The 23712-nt window shown below is 34.1% G+C and overlaps 1 protein-coding gene across 4 annotated transcripts in view; it reads left to right on the top strand.

Moving 5' to 3' along the window:
* Positions 1-23712, top strand: part of TBC1D32 (TBC1 domain family member 32) — a 205549-nt gene that overhangs the window by 55932 nt on the left and 125905 nt on the right. For all 4 annotated transcript variants that reach the window (XM_040474514.1, XM_040474515.1, XM_040474512.1 and 1 more), the window contains 6 exons: positions 1541-1633; positions 3416-3558; positions 7391-7518; positions 11989-12190; positions 12753-12835; positions 21127-21265. In XM_040474514.1, the coding sequence (XP_040330448.1) occupies positions 1541-1633; positions 3416-3558; positions 7391-7518; positions 11989-12190; positions 12753-12835; positions 21127-21265 (788 nt within the window). The remainder of the gene's footprint in view (positions 1-1540; positions 1634-3415; positions 3559-7390; positions 7519-11988; positions 12191-12752; positions 12836-21126; positions 21266-23712) is intronic.

Raw genomic sequence — 23712 nt, 5'->3', positions numbered from 1 at the left:
GGAATCCTGGTATGTGCTATGCAGAAGGTGCTTACGTCATCAGCCCCCGTGGAAAGCTTGGGAGAGAGCACTGAGTCTCTAGGGAGCTTCTTGGTAGCCAGCATTTCACATGTGTTGTCACAGTTTGTTGTTGGAAGAATTAAGTGTATTTTGTGTGACTCCACTGGGAGAAGACCCTTGTATGTTTGCACCTGGTTTATTTTGGACTTCACCTCATGCATTTTTGCTTTGTATCCTTTTGTTGTGATAAATTGTAGCTGGCAGTACAACTATATATTGAGTCCTCCTAGCAAATCACTGAATTTGGGCATGGTTTGGGGATCCTTGACACACTTTAAGTACCTTGAACAGTGTAAAACAAAACAAAACATTTTTAGCTTGCAAGCCTTATAAAATTAGGCCATAAATGCTATTGTTTGCCAATTCTGTTACAGAGTATCTTCACTTTGAACACTTCTGTACTGTTCTCTAGTTGTTTTACTTAAGTTTTTCTCCTTGGTTATGCTGGCTGTGAGCTCCTTGACAGAAACTGTTTTATGTACTTGTATATTCTGTGGATGTGTAACTCGAGGCATAAATGAGCACTTAGAGAATGGACTTTCAAGATAAGAGCTGCCATTTTTATGGGTTATTATTGAACTTTACAGAAATAGATTAATAAACAATCTGTGATGTTATTGTAGGTATTTAACTGAAGTTTATATGTCTGTCATCTATAATTTAGCACTTTATGTTGACTTTTAACATCGACTTTTTGGCCTATCAAATGTCACAGGCCATCTCAAAATTCAGTTTTGAGAGCTCTATTCTATTGTATTAGTGTATGTCAGCATTTAAGTTTTACGTGTGTGTTCACTAGAATCTTTAGGTAACGATTCTGCATCAGGGCTTGGTGAATTACAGCCCATGGGCCAAGTCTGGTACTGTTTTGTATGGCTCATGAGCTAAGAATGGTTTCTATATTCTTACAAGAATATTTTGTGACCTGTGAAATAAAATTAAAATTTTGATGCAAAGTCTTATTGGAAAATTACCATAATTGTTCATTTGCAGATTATCTGTGGCTACTTTAGTGCTACAACATCAGAATTTCATATTTGTAACAGAACCAGAAACACTTTGGCCACTAAGCCTAAAATATTTACTAGAAAAAGCTTGACACTTGTTTCACAGTTATATATAGATAAGTTGGCTGCACTAACACATTAAGCTGAATTTTCTCATTCCTAATAAATTCATAGTCCTGATCAGATTGAAGATCTTCCTATGGTAGGTTTATATTAAGTGACTGGTCCAACATCAATGGTAAAACTTCACATAGCACCTACTGTATTATTTTCCTTGCCATCTTTTAACTTGCCATTAGACAGAACAGATTGGGCAGTTTGTTTTTCTGGAGTCTTCTGTCTTGGGTTCTAGCCCGCTTCTCACTGATTTTACCACAATCTCTGAAAATTTAGGAGGATGGGAAACTCCGTTAAATTTTTTTAAGTTGTAAATATATACTAGAAAATAATCTTTTTCTTTCTCCTTTTTGAAGATTTAGTATCCCTTACAGATCTTGTGGTTTTGTTTACCCAACTTATCTATTACTCACCAAGTTGTCCAAAGATGACATCTGCTGCACATCTAGGTAATTCTGCTTCTATTTTAAATAGAGTAATAGAAATATCTAAAAATACTTAATATTCTGTTGTCTAGATATTTTGAGTGACTGACCTAGTTTGGTAAAGAGGTTTCCTAAGATGCAGTATTATTCATAACAAATCGCATTGATCTTGGAGTAAACCATGAAATCTAATTTTGTTTATTGGTGTTTTAAGATATTCCTAATTTATTTCCTTCTTATGTAGAATCAATTTTGCTGAGAATTTTAATGTCATTCTTAAGAAATGCTATTAAAGGAAGTTTGATTGATAGGTACTAATGTGTTCTTTGCTGTTTTCTGTCCTTTATACTTTTCTGATGTTTTGATCAGCCTGCTTGTTTTAGGTCACATTTAAAACTTCAGATCTTCTCTTATTAAAGAATAGAGCAAAAACAAAAACTTCATTTTTCAATAAAACGACTCTTAGTCAATGTTCTAAGCCTGGAAGTTACCGTAGAAGTGCTGCAAAATTCTGAGTTCAAGTTAATCAAAGGGAAAACAAATTTTGGCCATATATGTTAGTGCTAAATGCAGCTACCAATTAATTAGTATGTTTCATTTATGCAGTTATACCAGCTTATTAGTCTTAACAGTGGCTCTCAAACTTCTTTCTGCCTTTATAGCATTTCCGTGTTATAAAGATGTAGCTTAGGTCCCCCTGCTTAGTGCTCCTACAACATACTGTGTTTCTTTTATGTTAAAAATGTTCCTTCTTATAATTACTTGTCAGTGGCTTGATTTACCATCTAGTGGACTTTTTTTTTCTATTTTTTGTCTTAGTTATGCATGTCTACAGTGCCTAGCACAATGTCTGACACATAGTAGGCACTGGTAAGTAGATAAAAGAATGAATGAATAAATGGCTGTATGCTCATCAATAATATCTCTCATTGCAAACAGGGTCTGGAACTGATTGAAAAAGGTCACTTTTCATTTATTTTTGTTAAGTGTTGACTTGAAGTCTTAGTGTGTTCAGGGAAGAAAGAATATTGTAACATAAATTAAGAATTTTGGTGTTACTTTTAATAGTCTGTCTTAAAACCTTATGCCGTTAACTTTTGGTTCCTTACTTTCTTGTAAAACAGTATTTTGTGAGTATATTAGGTCACATAACCTGAAAATATATTGATTTATGAAACCAAAAAAATCATACTCACTTTAGTGACTATTCCATTTGTTAGATTTATATATATTCGTGTTTTTTGTACATATTTTAAAGGAGAATCTTTACAGTGCTCATTCATTTCACTGGTTTTATGGTAATATGTATAAGTAGTAGTATATTAGTATTTGAGGAATTTTCTCCCCTTTTTGCATTTTTGGTGATTATGTTTTACTCTAATTTTCTACCAGGATGAACACTTGAATGCATATTTTAAGAAAAAGAAAAAGTGAATACAAGTAAATGTTTGCTGGGAGGAGAAAAGTTGTAAATTTGTTTCATACCACGTCCTTACTGTTAAGCAGTGATTTAATGTCAAATAGCAGATGATCTTCCGTTGTTTCTCAGAATTCAGATTTGTCATTCACTTCTTTAAAATTAACTTGAGGATATATTAAGCTAATTCATCTTCCCTTAGGTTTCAGGTTATGATTTGGCAGTACATCATCCTTTGGGCATTGAGTTGGGTAATTGTTTGTTTGTTTTTAAACTATTTAACTTTGATGTTGATCTTTTTGGAACAGCAATGGCTACCTCATAAATAAACTATATTAAGTTCTTAATGTTTAAAGTTCTAATTTCTAAGAGAACTATTATTTTATCAGATAATTACTCTCCTGCAAGTATGGTGACTGAAGTTCTTCAGATACTCTGTGATCAGAAAGAATGTGCAATTGAATGCTTGTATAACAACACTGTGGTTGAGGCACTTCTTCAGCCTATTCATAACTTAATGGAAGGAACTAAGGTTGGTATTTACTAAAAAGGGTCTCTTAAATGGGTATTAGGGAATATTCAGTGGGACTTTATTTCTAAATTTCATGTATTTGAAATATTTATTATATCATCTTTCCCTGTATGCTTTTATGCTGACATAAATTTTTATTTACTATTAAATCATAGTTTACATAGTCAGTTGATTTATTCATTATTGACAGTGTAGGGGGGAAATACATATAACATCTTAATTTTTTTTCTAGTCAGGCCTAGATCTGATTATAAGGATTGAGAGAAGTTATTAAGCTATCTGTCTTGTAAAATTAGTAAATCTTGTGAATGTTTTGTTTTGATAGTAATTTTATAGCCTTTAGATTATTTTTCTGAAGAGTCAGCTCTGTTTTATATGAAGAAATAATATTTTAGAAAAAAAACTTCTACATGTTCAGAACTGGGATGTTCATATCTCTTTACATTTTGTATGGACTGTTTCTTTACGTTATATAATTTAATCCTTACAACTGAGGCTGAAAGAAGTAAATTACTCAAGGTCAGAGTAATTTTAAATTTACACATTTAACAGGTGGCAGAATTGGTATCACTACCAGTACTGCTAAATGTCCACTTCTGTGATTTAAGTTTTGGGGAGAATGACTTAAATCTTAGTAGGCTAAAGGTTTTGCCCTTCTAGGTCTGTGTTTTGTAGTGTTTTTACTGTTTTCATCTCCTTTGCCCACCCCTCAATGGCTGGGAACTGTTTACCCATCTATGTATTCATTCTTCATTGCTCATTCAGAAAACATTAAACACTTATGTGAATGTGATACAAAGTATGGGATTCTAGGAAATTAAGGGGATAGAATTTTGATTTTTATGGTCAGCCTTAGGAAGATAAATAGAGAACAACCAGTAGAATTCCTAATACAGTTTAATGTATATAATATAATAATATAATAAATAATAGCAATAGTAATATGAAATATAAACCATATACCAGAGCTGAGAAATGTGCTTTTGGATTTTGTGTCAGAGTTTTTGTCTTTGCTTTCATATATCTTTAACTTTTTATTTTCCTTTGGCTTCTTTCCTTTCCCTATAAATATGCCTGAATCTGTCTCATAGTTGGGATGAGAAAAGCTCTTGATCATCAGTGCATGTCTTTAGCTACCACCTAATATCTTGTCTCTTTAACGATAGCTTTTAATTATGTTGGACTGCCATTGTTGTCCTGGCTCCCTCTATTCCATCATGTTTCCAAACATCGTATTATGATCTTACCTCCACTACATCATTGATGCTACTTTGATTGCAGTTGCTCATAACTTCTTAAACCTGTAACTAATTACTAACCACTTTTCAGACTGTTATTTACCTATTATTATTAACACAGTAGACCACTTCTAGAATTGTTGACCTGGCTTTCCTAAAGTCCTATATATTACTCTTATCCCTGTCTTTCTAATGATTCCTTCTCTGTCACCTCTGAGGGCTCCCCTTCTAGGTCTCTGCTGTCTTCAGTGAGTCAGAATCTGGTTCACTTTCTTTTCTCTCAGTACACTTTTCCTAGATGATTTGCTCCAATTCTGATGATTAGTTAACTTTTTTTTTCTTTTAAAAATGTTTATTTTTGAGAAAGAGCATATGCATGTGAGCAGGGGAGTGGCAGAGACGGAAGGAGAGAGAGAATCCCAATCAGGCTCCATGCTGACAACGTGGAGCCCAACGTGGGGCTCGATTTCACAAACCTTGAGATCATGACCTGAGCTGAAATTAGGAGTCAGAAGCTTAACTGACTGAGCCACCCTGGAGCCCCTGTTAACTTCTAAATTTAGATCTCTTCAGCTCCAGATTTGTCTTTAGATACCTGTTGAACACCTTTTTTGAATTATTCCATGTGAAAATCAAACTTGCATTTTCAAAAAATTAGTTTTTGGCCTGTCACTTGTTTTCTTTCTCTCTCTCTCTCTCTCTCTCTCTTTTTTTTTGTTGCTGTTGTTCTTGCTCAGCTTTTTTAAGCTTCCTTGCATTTCCCTGCATGGTAAGTAGGACTGCTATATATCTAGACTCCTTCCTCATTTTTTTCATTCCGTTGGTAATTAAGCCCTAAAGACTTGTTTTCCTACATATCTCTAAAATCCATGTATGTCTTTTAATCCCTGCTGCTACTGATTTTGTTTAAGCTCTGATAATTCCTTGCTTGGAATACTGAAATAATTTTCTAATTTTTTTTCCAGTCTTTCACCTTTCTAGCCTGTCTTCTGTATTGCCACTAAGACTGTCACGGTGTTTTCCTGCTTGTTCCTTGCTAGATACATTTCAGACTGTCTAACTAGACATTAGTCAAGTTTTCTGTTGTGTCCTACCTATTTTTTCCCATGTATTTTAGTTATAAGAGATTATTTGCATTTTTTGAACAAGGTTTCAATATTTCCCTATGTTTGTATGCTTTCCCCTTGCCCTGGAAAGTAGTGGTCTAGGTGAAAAATTCCTTTCTTCAGACCATAGTTTATTTTTTTTTCTCCTAAAACTTCTAGTTCTCCCTGGAAAAGCTTTCTTTCTCTTATATCCTCATGTTATGTACTTCTGTACTTACGTTGGAATTATTCTTGAGAGTAAGAAACAGCCCTCTGGCACATGGTAGACATTCTGTATTTAACATTAAAACATTCAGCATCACTCATTGAGCCACTACTGTATCACTGGCTTGTGCTAGGTGTTTGAAATATAGAAGAGATTAAGACCTATACCTTTCTTTGAAGGAGCGTACTCTAATAGGAAAGACAAACTGTTAAAATACTGAATGAGGAGCAGAAAGGTTTAAGAAGGTATATGTAAGGGGGGTGCCTGACTGATTCAGTAAGTAGAGTTCAGGGTTGTAAATTTGAGCCCCATGTTGGGTAGACAGATTACTTAAAAAATTTTTTTTTTCTTTAAAAGAAGGTGTATGCATGAGAGAAGGAAAGTATTCTAGGCAGAGAAGTTGTTTTAAGAAAGATGCTTAATATGAAAGTAAGAGATAGTATAATAATGCCTAATATAATTATGAAATATTCAGGTGAATATACCTGACTCCTTAGTTAAGCTAACTCACTGAATTTATTAGGATATGTTGGTTGCAATGTTTAGATACTCGGATTTCTTATAGAGAATATGTGTATTGGCAGCCGTGCAGGTACAGACAAGTAGGTCGGCCCCAGAGAGAACAGAATTTTAGTAGACTTAGACTTCCAGATGGGCTCCAGCATTAATATGACTCTAGTATTTGCCTTGTACTAATTTGCAAAGATATTTTTAGTATTTCTATTTACAATTAAAAGTGAAGAAATATGATTGGTTCAGGCCATGTTTTCCTCATTAGATGATATCATTCACTATTGGCCATCCCATGAATTGCTTGTCCTTACTCAGACCTATAATTTATGACCCAGCCAATTGCAGGAAGGGGTGATGTTCCTTAGAAATGATGGCAGTTTGTTAGAAACCATATATAAAAAAATTAGTTTGGATATTCAGGAATCCAGTGAGTGGGAAGTAAAGAGCAAAGTGGAAATAGAGGAGCTACTGCATCTGTCAAATAGAATTATATATAAAACTGTAATGGGAACAGCAGGTCCCTCAACTGTGTTCATAAACAATAACTGGTTCGGGTAAAAGGCCTGTATATATTTGTCTTATCAACTGTGCTAAGTGAATATAATCTAATGACACATTTAATTCAGACATAATTCACAACCAAACAATCATTAACTCTCTTTTTGTTGTGGTAATATAACTTTGTTAGACTACACTACCCCCCTTGAGTTTTAGTTTGTGATATATTAACATGTCATAAAATTATGATTTGTTATCTTTTTAATGTACAGACTGCTCCAAATTGCTCTGAAACCGCTTTAATTCACATAGCTGATATATTGGCAAGAATAGCGTCTATAGAAGAAGGACTTACCTTACTTCTTTATGGAGAAAATATGAACTCTTCTGGAGAAAAAAGGTACATGTCTATGCTTTTAATTTGTGGAATTTTTAGCATATTGTCTCAATCTAATTCAAAGTTTCCAAAAGGTTATGCAATGTGTAATAATGAAAATCAGGGTAACTATTCTAGATAGATTCTGACGAGCCACTAACAACATAGTAGATGATCTCCAGATTCTAGTAGTAACCAGGATTGTGGACTATACAGGCAGAGTAGGCCTGATGTCAATAACTTCAAAGTAAGAATAGGAGGATTCATTCCATATGGGATATTTTTGCTCCTTGTACTCTTTCAGACTTCTAAGACCACCCATGATTGATTCCAGTCAAACCACACAAAAGTGCACAATGGAAAAAGCTACCCTCGCTCAGTTCCATCTCTAGCTTAACCAATGGTATTTTTGTTATGCTTTTAGACCTTCTCTGCACTTATAATGATGTATAAAACGTACATTCATAACTAGAATTTTTGTTTCTCTTCATAAAAATGTCATATACATTATTCAGTTTTCCTATGTGTAACCATGAGCATCTTCCTAGATGATGAATGAAACACTATTTTTGATAGCTCCATGGTACTTTTTTAAAAAGTAAGTTTATTTATTTGAGAGAGAGTGAGGGAGGGGCAGAGAGAGGAGGAGAGAGAGAATTCCATGCCAGCTCTTTATGGCCAGCACAGAGACTGACACGGGCTCAATCTCATGAACTGTGAGATCATGACCTGAGCTGAAATAAAGAGCTGGACGCCCAACTGACTGAGCCATCCAGGTGCCCCTGGGTGAACTTCTTTTTAAGTTGACTTTCAGGCATTTCTTCTGTTTTCAGTCTCACTTCTGTCTCCAACTCCAGAGATGCTTGGTTCCAACAATTTGAGTTTTTTGAGAGGTTTGATGAAATAAATTGTGTTCTGTTTTCTGTATTTTGGCTGATCATTCAGTTTTTCCAGGTCCTGAATTACTTCTTGTTTTTTTCACATTCTAGAGTATAAAAAATTGTTACTATCACATCCTTTCTTTTCTTCTTGGCAGCTATAAAAGCCTTCTGAAAATTCTGTTTATTTTGCATTTTAGTATTTTAAGAGGGTGCAGATGTGAGTGTAGGTGTTCAATCTGCCATACTCAACTGGAAGTATTTTTCTATATAGCTAACAATTCTTTTGTAAAATGAGAAAGACTAACCTTTTGTCACGAGTTCTAAAGTTTCTTTTTATTCTCCATCACTTCCCTATTTCAGTTTTTTTTTTGATTTTTGTCTTTTTTTGCTATATAGACATTTAATTATATAATTAGTTTTTTCCCAGTCATTAGGATTTCTACATTTTTTTAAAAAGTTTTCCTTAATTGAAGTTAAACAGGTAAGACATAAAATGTCCATTTCTTCTGACTCCCCATTGTTCAGTGGTTGTTTCTGATATTATTATTTATATTGGCCAAAGACTGGAATCGTCTCAAATGTCCAGTAACAAGAGACTGGTTGATTAAATTATGTTTGCACAAAGGAACACTTAGCTCTGCAGTGGGAACATGGAATTTTTTATGTATTGCTGTGGAGTTGCCTTCAGAATATGTTAAGTGAACAGACAAAACAAAAGAATGTTTATAGAATGCTACCTTTTATATGAATAGAATATGAATAAACAAAAACATAATTTGTTGATATTTTTCAAAAGGAGCAATGAAAGGGTAAACTGAAAAGTAATAGTTTTCAAGGAAGGGAGAAAAGCATGTGGATGGGGAGGTAGAAAGGTAAGACATGTACCTTGATTGGACCTAGATTTGACTTTGGAATCATGTATCTGATTTATATGCTAAATGTAAAAGTTAAAAAGAAGAGTTCAAATTTTGAAGAAATTAAAACAAGTGGAAATAAGTGCATTTAACTACCAATCAAGTTAGTTACCTACCCATGCAAAAAATTACTTCAAAGTGACCTGATTTGAACATTTCTAGTGGGATATATAGGGTTAAAAAAAAAATCACAAAAATAATCTTAATCTGCCTTTAATATATCTGAAACTATTATGCCCATATTCTAAATAAAGCAAATAAGTAATTAGCATTATAAGAAACTAGAATTTCAACAAAAACATGAAATTAAATTTATATTTATAAAATAACATGTATTAATTTAATGTACATTAAATTAAAATTAAATTTATATATAAAATTAAATTTATGTAAATATAAAATATATTAATTGAAATTTAAATTCATAATGGAAATAAATATTTCTCTTAAATTATTCTTTAAAAAACTTTTTTTTTGATATTTACTTATTTTTGAGAGAAAGAGGGAGACAGTGTGTGAGCAGGGGAGGGGCAGAGAGAGAGGGAGACAGAGTCAGAAGCAGGCTCCAGCCTCTGAGCTGTCAGCCCAGAGCTCAACGTGGGGCTTGAACCCATGACCTGTGAGATCATGACCTGAGCCGAAGTTGGATGCTCAACTGACTGAGCCACCCAGTCACCCCATAAATTATACTTTTCTTAGCACCGACAGGCTAGAAGTAATGATAACCCCTTAGCAGACTGTGGTCTCTAAATATCTCAGGCTACCCCCCCCCCCCCCCCCCCCCCCCGCCGACAAAAGGAGGAAGGGATCCTTGAAGGTAGTTGTTTCTGGGTTGGGTTGGGAAATGTGCAAGGTGATCCTGGGATATCTTATCATTCCAGAAAGTAAGGAAATTATCTAAGACTAAAGATGTTGTGTCAAAAGTACCCCAAGCTACCAGAAGGGGCCTCCTACTGATTGAAGATGGATAATTTAAGAATTAAAAAAATAGTTACTTCAATGGTTAACATACATAAAGCATACAAACATAGTTTTAAAAAACATACTAAAATTAAAGAAAACCTTGTCAATTACCCATTGAAGTTGTGAGGACACCAACTCATTTTGTAAATTGATTAAAAAAATTCAAACATGTTTTTTATTCTTTATTGTACCAATTGTATTTTAATATAACTATTAAGTTACTGAAGATAAAATTCTTCATAAAAAGCTTTTAGTTAATAAATGCAAGATAATTAGAAATCACCATTTGGTAATTCCTAATGAAATAGTTCATTTAGGAAATTATCCTGAATTGATGCTAAAACCATTAGGTGAATGGCTTGATGAGAGGAGGACTTCCTACTGGAGAGCTCAGGCTCCTACCATCTGACCGGTTGATTTTTAGCACCACCAAAATTAGGACAACAATATGTGTCTCATGATGCAGTCGGAAGTACACAGTAGCAGCCACCTATAAAGTTATTTTTTCCGAGAAAAAAAGAAATTGAACCTTAAGCCTCTAGATATAATTATCAACTTATGGAAATTATGGGGAAGTAGAGGAACACATTAAATGACACCATGATGAAGCAGTTATCCAAATAATAGTATGGATAGGAAAAAAAACTTCATTTCTCCAAATCATTGGCATAGGTAAAAAAAAAAAAAAAAAAAAAAAAAAAAAAAATATTTGTCCAAAAAAAAAAAAAAAAAAAAAAAAAAAAAAAAAGAGAAAGAGGGAGCCTAAATAATACAATAACTTCATGCACTCCATGAAACTTGTTTGAATTTTGATTTATACAAATCTGTTATAAGGACAACCTTACGACAATTAGGAAAATCTTGATATGGGTGGACTATCAGATAGATTAAAGATTCATAGTTTGGTGGGGTATTGGCACATAACACAGAAACCTTTATCAGTTAAAGATGTACACTAGGTAAAATGATGTCTGGGATGTAGCATTTAATATTTCAGTAGAGGTGGGCAGAGGGGGAGGTCAGGATATATAAAACAAGACTGGCAAAGTGTTGGTAACTGTTGAAGATGTATGGAGGGGTACATGGAAGGCCCTATCCTAAAGCTAGAAAGACTAAACGTGTGCTGCTGTGGAGCCAGATATCCTGGGTTTGAGGCCTGGCTCCACCTCTGACAAGCCTTGTGGTATTGTTCAAGTTATTTAATTCCTGTAAGCCTTAACTTTATTTGCTTATCTGTTTAAAAAATGAAGAGTATAGTTTATAGGGTTATTGTGAGGATTAAATGGATTAATACATTTGAAATATTTAGAACAGTACTTGGCATATTAAACATTTACTATGTTTTCCTTATCTGTTATTACTATTAATGTGTCCGAGATTCTGAAATACAGGAGCTACATCCTATTAATGGCAGGGGAACTCAGGATTTTGTTTTCACTATAATCAAGTGAAGTTCCATATGGCCCGGGACCCATGGTGTCAATAACCTGTTTAAGTGTATAGTTTTGCTTTTCCCTATCTATATGTTCTTTCCTTCTAGTTTCCTGAAACTGCTAATTATTAGACACCCATCTGTACATAGGTGGGAACAGGAATATTGACATGTCCAAGAAAAGCTAGAGGACTAAATGGGAAGCCAAGCAAATGCAAAGTTTATGATACAATTCTACTTTTTTGGTAGTACTTGATGAGGTGATGATTTATAACCTTGGAATAACTTTAGTATCATGTTTTAGTTCTACAGGTGCTCATATAATTGCCCAGTTTTCGAAAAAACTTCTTGATGAAGACATTTCTATTTTTTCTGGTTCGGAAATGTTGCCTGTGGTTAAAGGAGCTTTTATTTCTGTGTGTCGTCAAATATATGGTACATGTGAAGGCTTACAGGTGTTAATTCCTTATAGTTTGCATGAGTCTATAGCAAAAGCATGGAAGAAGGTAAGAATTTTTAAGCTTTTCCTTCCCCCTGAAAATCTTTACTTCAAATATAGTCACTATAGTATTATCATAATACAGTTAAAATCTTTTACTGGCACAAATATGCCTTCTTTAATATCACAGTACTTTAGGGAACAGAATGCTTTTTAATTTGGTACAGGATACCTGTACCTCATCTCCCACTAAGACAAAGTTCTAGGACCTAACTACATTTCAAAGTCTTTTCTTGCAGGAGAGCCTTTAGATAAACCATCTTTGCATAAACTGACATCCTTTAGAAACTGTTTCTGAGCAACTTTTATAGACAGCTGGGGTTTTGTTATGGACACTGGAGATAATGTTGCAAGAGTCAAATGTAGTATGTATCAGTGGACTAATAAGCCTTTTTTCCTCACATTTATATACTTCATTTATAAAATATTTTGCATAACATTTAATTAAAAGCCAAATAGCTTAAAATTTGAAAGTGATTTAATTTTAGTTACATTAAGGATCAACTATAAAAACGTATCATGAGATCTTACGAGTAATAAATAATGTAAATTAATCTGTTATATTTTAGACAAGTTTGCAATCAGAAAGAACTCCTACTCCAGTAAAGTGCTTGGAATCTGTTTCTTCAGTAAGCCAGGAATCCCAAAACCTGTAAGCACAATTGAATAAACTTATCTGTTTTTCTACATTTGCTGAAATAATTAAAAAATGAGAATATAATTAAACATGGTAGCAAAAATATACCTGAAACTAATATTACACTATGTGTTAATTAACTGGAATGTAAATAAAAACTAGAAAAAAAAAAAGGACTTTATAGAAAGGTGACCATATACATATAGGATTGAGGAAAATTATACCTACGGAGAACTTTTGGAGATACTTGTACCTTACTTGTACCTTACATCTAGCAATATTTATTATACTTGCTTCATCCTGTCTTTACATTTTGGGTTAAGAAACTGGATCTGTTATAATGTTTCCAGAAAATACAGAGAATTATCAAATACTGAATTTTGGAAAGCTAACTAGGGAGTTCCATAGGAATAAGGTGATTTCAAATGCCAGCAAAGTCTATTTATATTTAAATTATGATTTTTTGGAATGTGTGGGAATGCATTTTAACTACATTTTGGCATAAGGAAATTATTTAATTCAGTATTTATACTAATTTTTAATTTAGATATCTCCATGTATCTTCACAAATACCAATAGGACATGGAGTCAAATTAGTGATGGGAAAAAATTTTTTTCAATTAGTATCTGATGACTAATATACCTGCATTCTCTTCTTAGTTGTTGGCATGCTCTAAACAGATAATAGAACTTTAAGGGATATTCTTAAGAAAAAATTAAAAATCAACATTTTTTTTGGATAGGCATAGTTTTAACTAAAGAAGTCTAACAAAAAGCCTTTTTTAATTTCCTTAACAATGTAATTGTTCAACAAATAGCTAATTTCCTAAAAATTAGCTATAATTTTTTTTCTGATTGTTGTCATAAACTTAATTGCCATTTTTTTGTGTGTGGAGAGAAAAACATTTCTGCAGTTTTTGAGGTAGTTTTTAGATGTTTTCTTTGAGGTCTCCTCTGATTTCTCATCTTCCTTTGATTCATTCAGCCATGTGCTAGACCAAGGGCTTGGACTTCTGAGGATACCTATATCTTAAGAGCTTATTGTGTAGGGTAGAATACAAATAAATACAATGTGGCAATATGGTATACTAAATTTATATGATGGGGTCATGAAGGGTTTATTGGGAGGCAACTTGTGAGGGAAATCTTTTTGGAAGAAGTTGTTAAAGTAAGTTAAAGGAATAGATACTAACCTGACTAAAAAGGGGCAAAATGTTATTTCAGATGGAAGAAATAGTATGGTCAAATAGGCTAAGAAGAGGGAACGTAATTAATAGTCAATACATTTTACTCTCAGTAATATTTTTAGATTCTGAAGTTAGAGTGTGAAAGAGCTAATAAATTATATGCCACGCTTCTTTCCTGAGCTGTCAACCAAGTAATAGAGATAAAGAAGTCAAACAGATCAAAACATTGAATATATACAGGCTTCCTAAGAGCTCAAGAATTTGATTTACCCTTCTGTCACAATGGTTAGTGGACAGTCATAGGCTTCCCTCTGAGGCAGAGCTTAACAAAGAACAGACTTAACTACACAGTAGAACAGAGCAGAATGTGTGCTTCCTACAGGAAGCTACCTAGCTGGATCACACAGTAGACTGGGAGAGAGGCATTACTTAGCCAGGTGTGCTTAGGACATTCTCCAGATCTCCTGAGTCCCTTCTTCCATGGAGACTAAGTGATTAGGTGGTAAGAGGCAAGCAATGTTAAAATGGGGAATGTGTGCTCAATGTAGAAACTTGATTCTGGAGGAAAAGGAGGTTCCTACAGTATATGATTCTAATGTCTTAGAAGTAAGATTTAATAGACTTTTTGATAATAGAGAGTCAGAACTGTTGATTTCATTTTTGTCAGCAAAATTAAATTACCTCATAGAATTGAATGTATTTTGTTCTTTTGTGTTAATTGAAAAGTTGGAGATAGACATTATTTGTTCCTTAGTAGTTTGCTAAAATTGGAGTGTAAAACCATGTGGACCAATTAGACTGTTCTAGTGTCAGTACATAGATTCCTGATAATGTTTCTTTTATTTTTTTTAATTCCAGTATAATTAATATACAGTGAGTGTTAAGTTTCACGTGTACAATATAGTGATCCAACAATTCCATATTATTACTCAGTGCTCATCATAAGCACACTCTTAAACTCGTCACCTATTTAGCCTGTCCCCACACGTTCCTACCCTCTGGTAACCATCTGTTTGTTCTCTGTAGTTAAGAGTCTTTTTTGGTTTGTCTCTTTTTTGTCTTTGTTCATTTGTTTTGTTTCTTAAATTCCACATATGGGTGAAGTTGTGTGGTATTTGTTTTTTCCAGCTGACATATTTCACTTAACATCATACTTTGTAGATCCATCCATGTGGTTTCCAATGGCAAGATTTCGTTGTCTTTTATGGCTGAGTACTATTCCATTGTGTGTGTGTGTGTGTGTGTGTGTGTGTGTGTGTGTGTGTGTATCACTTTATCTGTTCATCTGTTGATGGACATTTTGCTTCCATGTTTGGCTATTGTAAATAATGCTGCAGTTAACATAGGGGTGCATATCTTTTCATATTAGTGTTTCTGTGTTCTTTGTTAAATACCCAGTAGTGGAATCTTTCATTTTAGCCATTCTCACAGGTGTGCGGTGATATTTCATTGTGGTTTTGATTTGCATTTCCCTGATGAGTGATGTTGAATGTCTTTTCATGTGTTGGTTGGCTATCTGTATGTCTTTGATGAAATGTCTGTTCATGTTTTCTGTTCATTTTTTAACTGGAATATTTGGTTTTTTGGTGCTGTATACATTCTTTATATATTTTGGATACTAAACCTTTATCAGAAATATCATTTGCAAATATCTCCTCCCATTCTTTATACCTTTCTTGAATCAGTGAATAAATAACACTTCTACTCTTAGACACTAGTTTCTAAATAATGACACCAACAGTAAGATTGATATGATAAAGGTAAAATTAACAGTAAGTTGGTAAAATTCTTATTTTTGAACCTCTGACAGACTAATGTTAGGTATTTTGAGCTTATACTTTCTGACAAGCATATTTTGGAGATTCCCCCTCCATTTTTCTATTTATTGATGCTTACAATACTGCAGAGAAAATTAGAAACATTTATATAGTCATCATAGGGGATTGATGTCTTTTAAATTTAGGCTTTGGATTGTAATCCCAACTGAAATTTCTACCATGCTATTTTGGTTGATAGTAGGGAGTGCAGTGATTACAAACTATGTGGGCTCATTGTTAGTGTGACCATAGAGAAGAATATAATTAGAGGGAAAACAAGGTGCCCAATCTGCCCCAACCAATCATCAAGAGTTAGAAAACTTGAGGGTGAAGTAAGGGGGGTGTCTTTGATCTGTAAAACTCCGCCCATGATCCAAAGAAATAAACACCTGAAACTCAATATCCATGAAAGTGTCTAACCCTCTATAATATCTAACCATTCAAAGAAACAAGTTCTCATAAGCTAACAAAACTGTATTTTTTTCCATTGCCCTTATCTCAATACCAACAAACAAAATCAGTGGCTTGATTTTCCATTTCAAACCATATCTTCTCTATAAGTGAAAGAAAATTAAATGTTAAGATCTTGGCAGAAAAGATAAAATTATGTCAGTTTTCTGTAATTTTTCAAAATTATGGGATGCACTCTCTAAGTTTTTTGCCTCTGTTAATTTTTTTTGGAGGGGTGGGAGTCAAGGTAGACTTTAAAATGCAATTTCTTTTGGGGCACCTGGGTGGCTGAGTTGGTTAGGCATCTGACTTTGGCTCGGGTCATTATCTTCCAGTTCACTAGTTCAAGCCCCATGTTGGGCTCTATGCTGACAGCTCAGAGCCTGGATCCTGCTTCAGGTTCTGTGTCTCCCTCTCTCTATGCTCCTCCCTCACATACACTCTCTTTCAAAAATAAACAAACGTTAAAAAAAATTTACAATTTCTTTAATGGCTAATGGTTATTCAGGTTTTTTTGTGCTTGAGAGACTTTTGATATTTTCCTAAAAAACGACTTTTTCTTATCTAAATATATACATTTTTTAACTTGTTTGAAATATTCTTGTATGATTAAAAAATTCTTTAGCTGTAATTATTTATATTTTGAGTCTTAGTATTTTTATGGCTGTTTTCCTCCCTTGATTACTTTATTGTATTAGATTATGCAAAGACCAGGTTTGGGTTTTACTAATGCTGTTTGCATCTTCTCTCCTTTCCTCACTTCTGTAGTACAGGAAAGTAAATGAAAAGGGGAATGAGAGTGGATGTTGAAAGAAGCAATGCACCTCAGCCATGCTAATTTTAATACATTTTGATATGTAGTACTTTCATATGAAGCTCTTTTAAATATTTTAAAAACTTTCTATTTTGATTTTACTATTTAACCCATGAAATGTTTTCAATACAGTTGTTTCCAAACAGTTATTTTTACTAATATATTTTTTTAACTGTTGACTTCTAATTAATTTATATTTTCAGAGGACCTGGATTGCATGATATGTATCCTTTTATGTTGGGTGAGATTTTGTGATACAGTACAGGGTTATTTAAAACCCAAATCTGTCTTTGCTTACAAAACCTTACTTTGTTTTCTTATTTGAAGCACCTAATTTTTCTTTTCAGTCAGTTACTAAATTTATAGACATTTACTGTTTTTTGCTGTTTGTTGAAACTTGTGGCTCATTCTTTCTCATAGGCTCACATTTTCCCCCATAGTAAGTTTCCAAATAGTTTTCCTTTAATTGTTCTTTAAGGGTTTTAGAGAAGTAAACTAGTCTTCTCTTTATGTCTGAAATTGACCATTTCCCCTCCAATCCATGCAACCCACTCCTATCTAAACTGCCCCTCTTAGAGGGTAGTTTATAGTTTACCTGGCTATAAAACTTTTGATACACAATTATTTCTCATCAGTATTTGAAGCTATTACTCCATTTTCTTTTGGAATAAGTAGTAACTGAAAAAATCTGTTAGTATACTCACATTTCTCTTATAGGTCATATCCTTTCTCCTATCTTTTAATTTGATTGTGGTTTTTGTTTGTTTTTTGCTTTTGTGTGTGTGTGTGTATTTTGGATGTTTGTCATTTGTGTGATTTGAGTTTATCCTGCTTGGTACTTTGAATGTTCTTTCAATCTATAGACTGGACTGGTGTCTTTCCTCAAATCTAGAAAATTCTTAGTATCTTTTCGTATATCCCTTTGTTTCTCTTTTACTGCTTTTATTAGATGTGTTTTGAGGCCTTTCAGTCTTTATTCTGTTTGTCATCTGTTTTCTTAAACATTTCCTACCTATCTACTATCCAATTCAATAATTCTTTGACTGTGACTGATAAGTGGCTATGCTTCTTATTTCCAAAATTTCCAATGGTTCTTTTTTAAAAAATGTACTTGTTTTTATTTCCCTTTTGCTTTTTGCTTCAGTTTTTTTTTTTTTCAACGTTTATTTATTTTGGGGACAGAGAGAGACAGAGCATGAATGGGGGAGGGGCAGAGAGAGAGGGAGACACAGAATCGGAAACAGGCTCCAGGCTCTGAGCCATCAGCCCAGAGCCCGACGCGGGGCTCGAACTCCCGGACCGCGAGATCGTGACCTGGCTGAAGTCGGACGCTTAACCGACTGCGCCACCCAGGCGCCCCTTTTTGCTTCAGTTTTAACAGAAATATTTAAAAACTTCCCTTGAGTATCATAAATTTATTTTAGTCATTTCTGAAAATTATTTCAGCTGGAATGGATTCATTTGATAAGTGTCAATTCTGCTAGCTCTTAGCTTTAGATATCTTTTCTTAAATTCTCAAGTTAGTTAACATACAGTGTACTCTAGGCTTCAGGAGAGTAGAGCCCAGTTATTCATCTCTTACATATAACACCCATCCCGAAAAGTGCCCTCTTTAATGTCCATCACCCATTTAACCCACCCATCCCCAAATCCCCACCCCCATCAACCCTCAGTTTTTTCTCTGTATTTAAGAATCTCTTCTGTTTTACCTCTCTCTGTTTTTATCTTATTTTTACTTCCCTTCCCCTATGTTCCTGTGTTAAGTTTCTCAACTTGCACATATGAGTGAAATCATATATCTTTCTCTGATTGACTTATTTTGCTTAGCACAATACTCTTAACTGATGAATGGTTAAAGATGTGTGTGTGTGTGTGTGTGTGTGTGTTTGTATACACACATACAGCATGTTATGTATGTATACATACATATATACAGTGGAATATTACTCAGCAACGAAAAATAATGACCTCTTGCCATTTGCAACAATGTGGATGGAACTGGAGGGTATTGTGATAAGCTTTAGATCTCTCTCAAAGTTTGATTGGGAGTTCATTATTCAGTCTTTTCGTTTGTTTCCTTCCCTATTTTCTTTCTCCTCTTCCCTTATTGTTTCTTCCCACTTATATTTCTATGTTCATTTCTCCCTGCCAAGCAGTTTTATGGTTTTTCTCTTTTACTGTCATGTTTTAAATACATTTTGTATTGGTATTTTGAGGCTCCTGTCGCTGATGATGTGGATAGTATAGCTACAACTGAAGAACTAGAATATAAATTGATCATATGCTCATTTCTAGAAATGAGGCTTTATCTGTGTCTTCCTGTTGTCCTAGGCTTCTGGGACAAAAGCTTCTGTCAAAAGCCCCTGTTTTAGACCTTGTTATACATACATAAGTATTTTGTTACATATAATATTTTTAAGTATGTAAATTATACTTGAGTTAAATATATATTATTTCTATTAGTCTCACCCAGTCGTAGGTCTTAAGCAGTGAGGCTAGCCCTGGTCTTGTATCTGATGTGTGACTCCTCTAGTCCTTTGTATCTTACTGGTACTAAATTTAGTTTCCATTGCCTGCATTTACCTTAAAATTAGAGCCTCACTTCTGTGTGTTTCTGTCCATGATGGAATTTGTTATTTAAACATGGTTGAATCTTTGGCCACTACTCTGTGATTGGTGCAGAGGGATGTGTGTCAAAACACGGACTTATTCTCTTTTTGATTAGAAAAGAGAGAAAAGTCCTGGATTTCAAGTTATTTTACAATCATTTTCAAAACTGACTTCTGAAACTTCCTTGGTGGGTAAATGGCACACTTCTACAGATTCACTGTTTTACTATACATGTCAATAATTAATTTTTGGTCTGTTTTTATATACAAAGTTTCTTTCTAGACAACTAGGAATATGCAGTAGGGAGTACATTTTCTCTTTCTGGTACTTCAAATGAAGTGCTCATTTCCCCTCCTGTGTTTCCATATTTCTAGCTCTGGCTCCCCTGTTTAACTGTGTCTTCTGAATGTTTCAAACTTTTTCTGGGGAGAATGTTACTGGCCCTCCTCTTAAAAGTGTTTTGAGAAAAAAAAAAACAATGTTATTCTCCAAAAGTAAAATGAAAAACCTATTAAAATAAAGATACTATGCCTGATATGCTTTGGAAAGTTAGAGGACAGATACTCTGTAATGAAAAGAAAACATAGGGGAGGCAGGGTGACTTAGTTGGTCAAGTGTCTGACTCTTGGTTTTGGCTCAGGTCATGATCTCGTGGTTTCATGGCTTCAAGCCCCGCATTAGGTTCTGTGATGGCAGGACAGAGCCTGCTTGGAATTCTCTCCCTTTCTCTCTGCCCTTCCCCTATTTGCACTGTCTCTAAGTAAATACATACATACACATACATAGATACATACATATGTACACACTTGAAAAAAAAATAAAAAGTATGAAAATAATGGAGAGTTGGGGCCTGGGGACTCCCAGCCCAGCAGAATTACAAGAAGAGAAGAGAAAGAATTTAAAGCATAGATGAGAGAATCTAGGTGTAAAAAAATGCTGACACATGCAGTTAATATTTAATTAAAGTGAAAGAAAATTATTGGGCAGAAAATACAATAAAAGTCATTATTATCAAGGAAAGCATACTTTTTTAAATCTGTTTTTTTAGGGGCGCCTGGGTGGCGCTGTCGGTTAAGCGTCCGACTTCAGCCAGGTCACGATCTCGCGGTCCGTGAGTTCGAGCCCCGCGTCAGGCTCTGGGCTGATGGCTCAGAGCCTGGAGCCTGTTTCCGATTCTGTGTCTCCCTCTCTCTCTGCCCCTCCCCCGTTCATGCTCTGTCTCTCTCTGTCCCAAAAATAAATAAACGTTGAAAAAAAAAATTTAAAAAAAATAAAAAAAAAATAAAAAAAAATCTGTTTTTTTAAAAATATTGAATACTTAGTCCTCAATATGTACTCTTTAAGTTTATCAACAACATTAAGCTGAAATATTTTCTTTTAGTTTTGAGTATAATAAAGAAATGCATACCTTTCTTTTGCTTGTTTCAGTATGGCTTGGGAAGAGAATTTGTTAGATGATTTACTAAATTTTGCTGCCACTCCCAAAGGACTACTATTTCTTCAAAGAACAGGTGCCATCAATGAATGTCTGACATTTATGTTCAACCGATATGCAAAAAAATTACAGGTATGAATTACCATCTGCTAGAGGCAAAAAGAATTTTTCTTGCTGTAAAAGCTATTAAGAACATCATTCTGTCTTCTCTGAGTGAAGAGGTTATTAAACCTCAATTAAAAAACCATATAGCATTGTAATATTTAACTTGATATTATTTCAGGAAAGCATTAGAATTGATGTTGGTATCTATGGATATGTTTACAGGATGGGAAACAACCAGATGGAATTGAAAAATATAGTTAACCATCCAGATGTGTTATAAATATAACAAACATCTGGTTGTACTAAAGCTGGGTGGAATTTCAAGAGGAGGAAATTCACTATTGGGTCTAAATGTACACGTTAGTAAGAATTTGGTCCTCACATTAAAAAGAAAAATATTTGTAGATTAATTTTTAGATACTGTTAAATGTACAGTATAATTTAGCCCTTTCTCTTAAGTCCATTAAGGTGTGTTCAGCTTTTTGCTGTGATGGTGTAAACATTCCTGAACTTTTGGGCTTTTTAGGATTATATGTATGCTTTTAAAAGTGTCTTCTTTGTCTCTCACAGCTGTTGTATATTGATGTTACTAGGTTACCAGGTTGTAAATACGATTTTATTTGTTCTTCAGTTCTAATTCCCTGCTTTTGTTTAAGTCTATAAAAACAAAAACTTAAGAGTTTTTGCCTGTGAAGGTAAGTAGTGTTTGAGAGACGGTCCTGACCATTCCTCACAAATAAAACCTATGAGCATTAGTTCATCAGTTTGACATAAGGTTTATATGAGCAGATGTGTTTTTAATTATTATTTAAATGGGCTTCAAGTATAGAGAACTTATTTTCATGCCTCAGTTTATGGCATACTGCTGTCATTTGTCCATGCAAGATGTTGTCTTAATTAATTTTATTCCCTGTCATTTCTGGTTCACAGTTCCATTTCACCCTGTGTGTATTCCTCTACCCCAGACTTCCATGCTAATGTTTTTAATATGTGTAATATCCTGGGATATGTATGTATCTTGTAGAATGTTGTCTTAGTCCATTTGGGCTGTTAAAATACCATAGACTGGGTGGTTTATAAACAGAAATTTACTGCTCAGTTCTGGAGGCTGGAAGTCCATGATCAGGATGCCAATGTGGTCAGAGAAGGGCCCTCTCTGGTCACAGATGCCTCATTGTATCCTCACATGGATACGGGCTCGGGAGCTCTCTGGGATCTTTTTTATAACAGCACTAATCCCATTCATGAGTTCTCTCCACCTTATGACCAAATCAAGGTCCCATTTACTATCTCACCTTTGGAGGTTAGGATTTTAACATACGAAATTAGGAGGTGACACAAACATTCTGACTATAGTAAATCCTGAAGTTTCTCAGGATTTTTAAGTTTACATATATGGCCATTTTAATTTGAATTTCTCTGTTGGTGAGTTTGAATCACCTTGTGTACTAGTTAGCCATTTGTTTTGTTTCTTTTTTTACATTTTTGAAAATATTGAAGCAATTCAAAGACACTTATCAGATGCCTGAGACTGTGCATACACAACTATTGCTATTGTGATAATACGGCTAGGAATAGATGTCTCTGTTTTAACATTTATGAATATAAAAAAAAAAAACCAACCCTAGTCTTTGTACCACACTGGTTGTTATAATAGAAGACACTGTTCCCTGAACCTCAGTAACTTACAACCTTGTAATATAATACAATAGTTTAATGGTGCTTTATGCTATTCAAGAAATTTTTTGAAAATTTAAATTTTCCATTATCTTGCAAGAAAGCCACTAGGCCATTTCCTTAATTTTGCTGAAGAGAAAGTAGAGACCCAGGCTTGTTAACTGATCTGCACATGCTCTCACATCTACTTACAGCAGTAAGACTCAAACTCAAATTTGTGTTTCATGAAAGCTGAGTCTTAGTAAAGCATCTCTAACTTCTATGAAGTTTTTCTTTGCCTCTTCCTTTTCAGTACTTAGTGTGAATCTAGGAAGCCCCTGTGGCTGCTGATATCTAAGTCAGCAGGGTCAATGGGGTTGATTGATCAGTAAGGTATTTATTTAGTTATTATGGAAGGAGAGTGGGGAAAAAAAATAGCCATTCATATTTTTGTACCTCTCTGTCATCTAACTACAAAACTAATGTATGGCAGGTTCAAGGAAAGTGGAAAATATGAGTAATAAAAATGGAAAAGGAAGGCAAACAAATGGAGACATGAATAGAAAATCCAATCTAATTCTTTCCCATGGGCTTTTAGTTCCCTGTCTACTTTTTTTTTTTTTTTTTTGCCTTCAAGACTGAATGCACAGTTTATATCTTAAAAATTTGATTAAAACAGGTCCTTTTTAAAAAAATCAATTCTTTTAATGAAATGTTGAAAAATACAAATTGTGAATGGTTAACTTTGTTTAGATATCAACAATTTTATTAGCCAACCTGGTCTTAGCTAAGATCTAAGGAGGAACACTGTTTATTTT

The sequence above is a fragment of the Herpailurus yagouaroundi genome, unplaced genomic scaffold (assembly GCF_014898765.1).
Source record: "Herpailurus yagouaroundi ecotype Mexico unplaced genomic scaffold, PumYag 139, whole genome shotgun sequence".
In the NCBI taxonomy this organism is placed as follows: domain Eukaryota; kingdom Metazoa; phylum Chordata; class Mammalia; order Carnivora; family Felidae; genus Herpailurus; species Herpailurus yagouaroundi.
The sequence above is the reverse complement of the archived record's forward strand: the minus strand, read 5'-3'. Positions and strand labels throughout refer to the sequence as shown.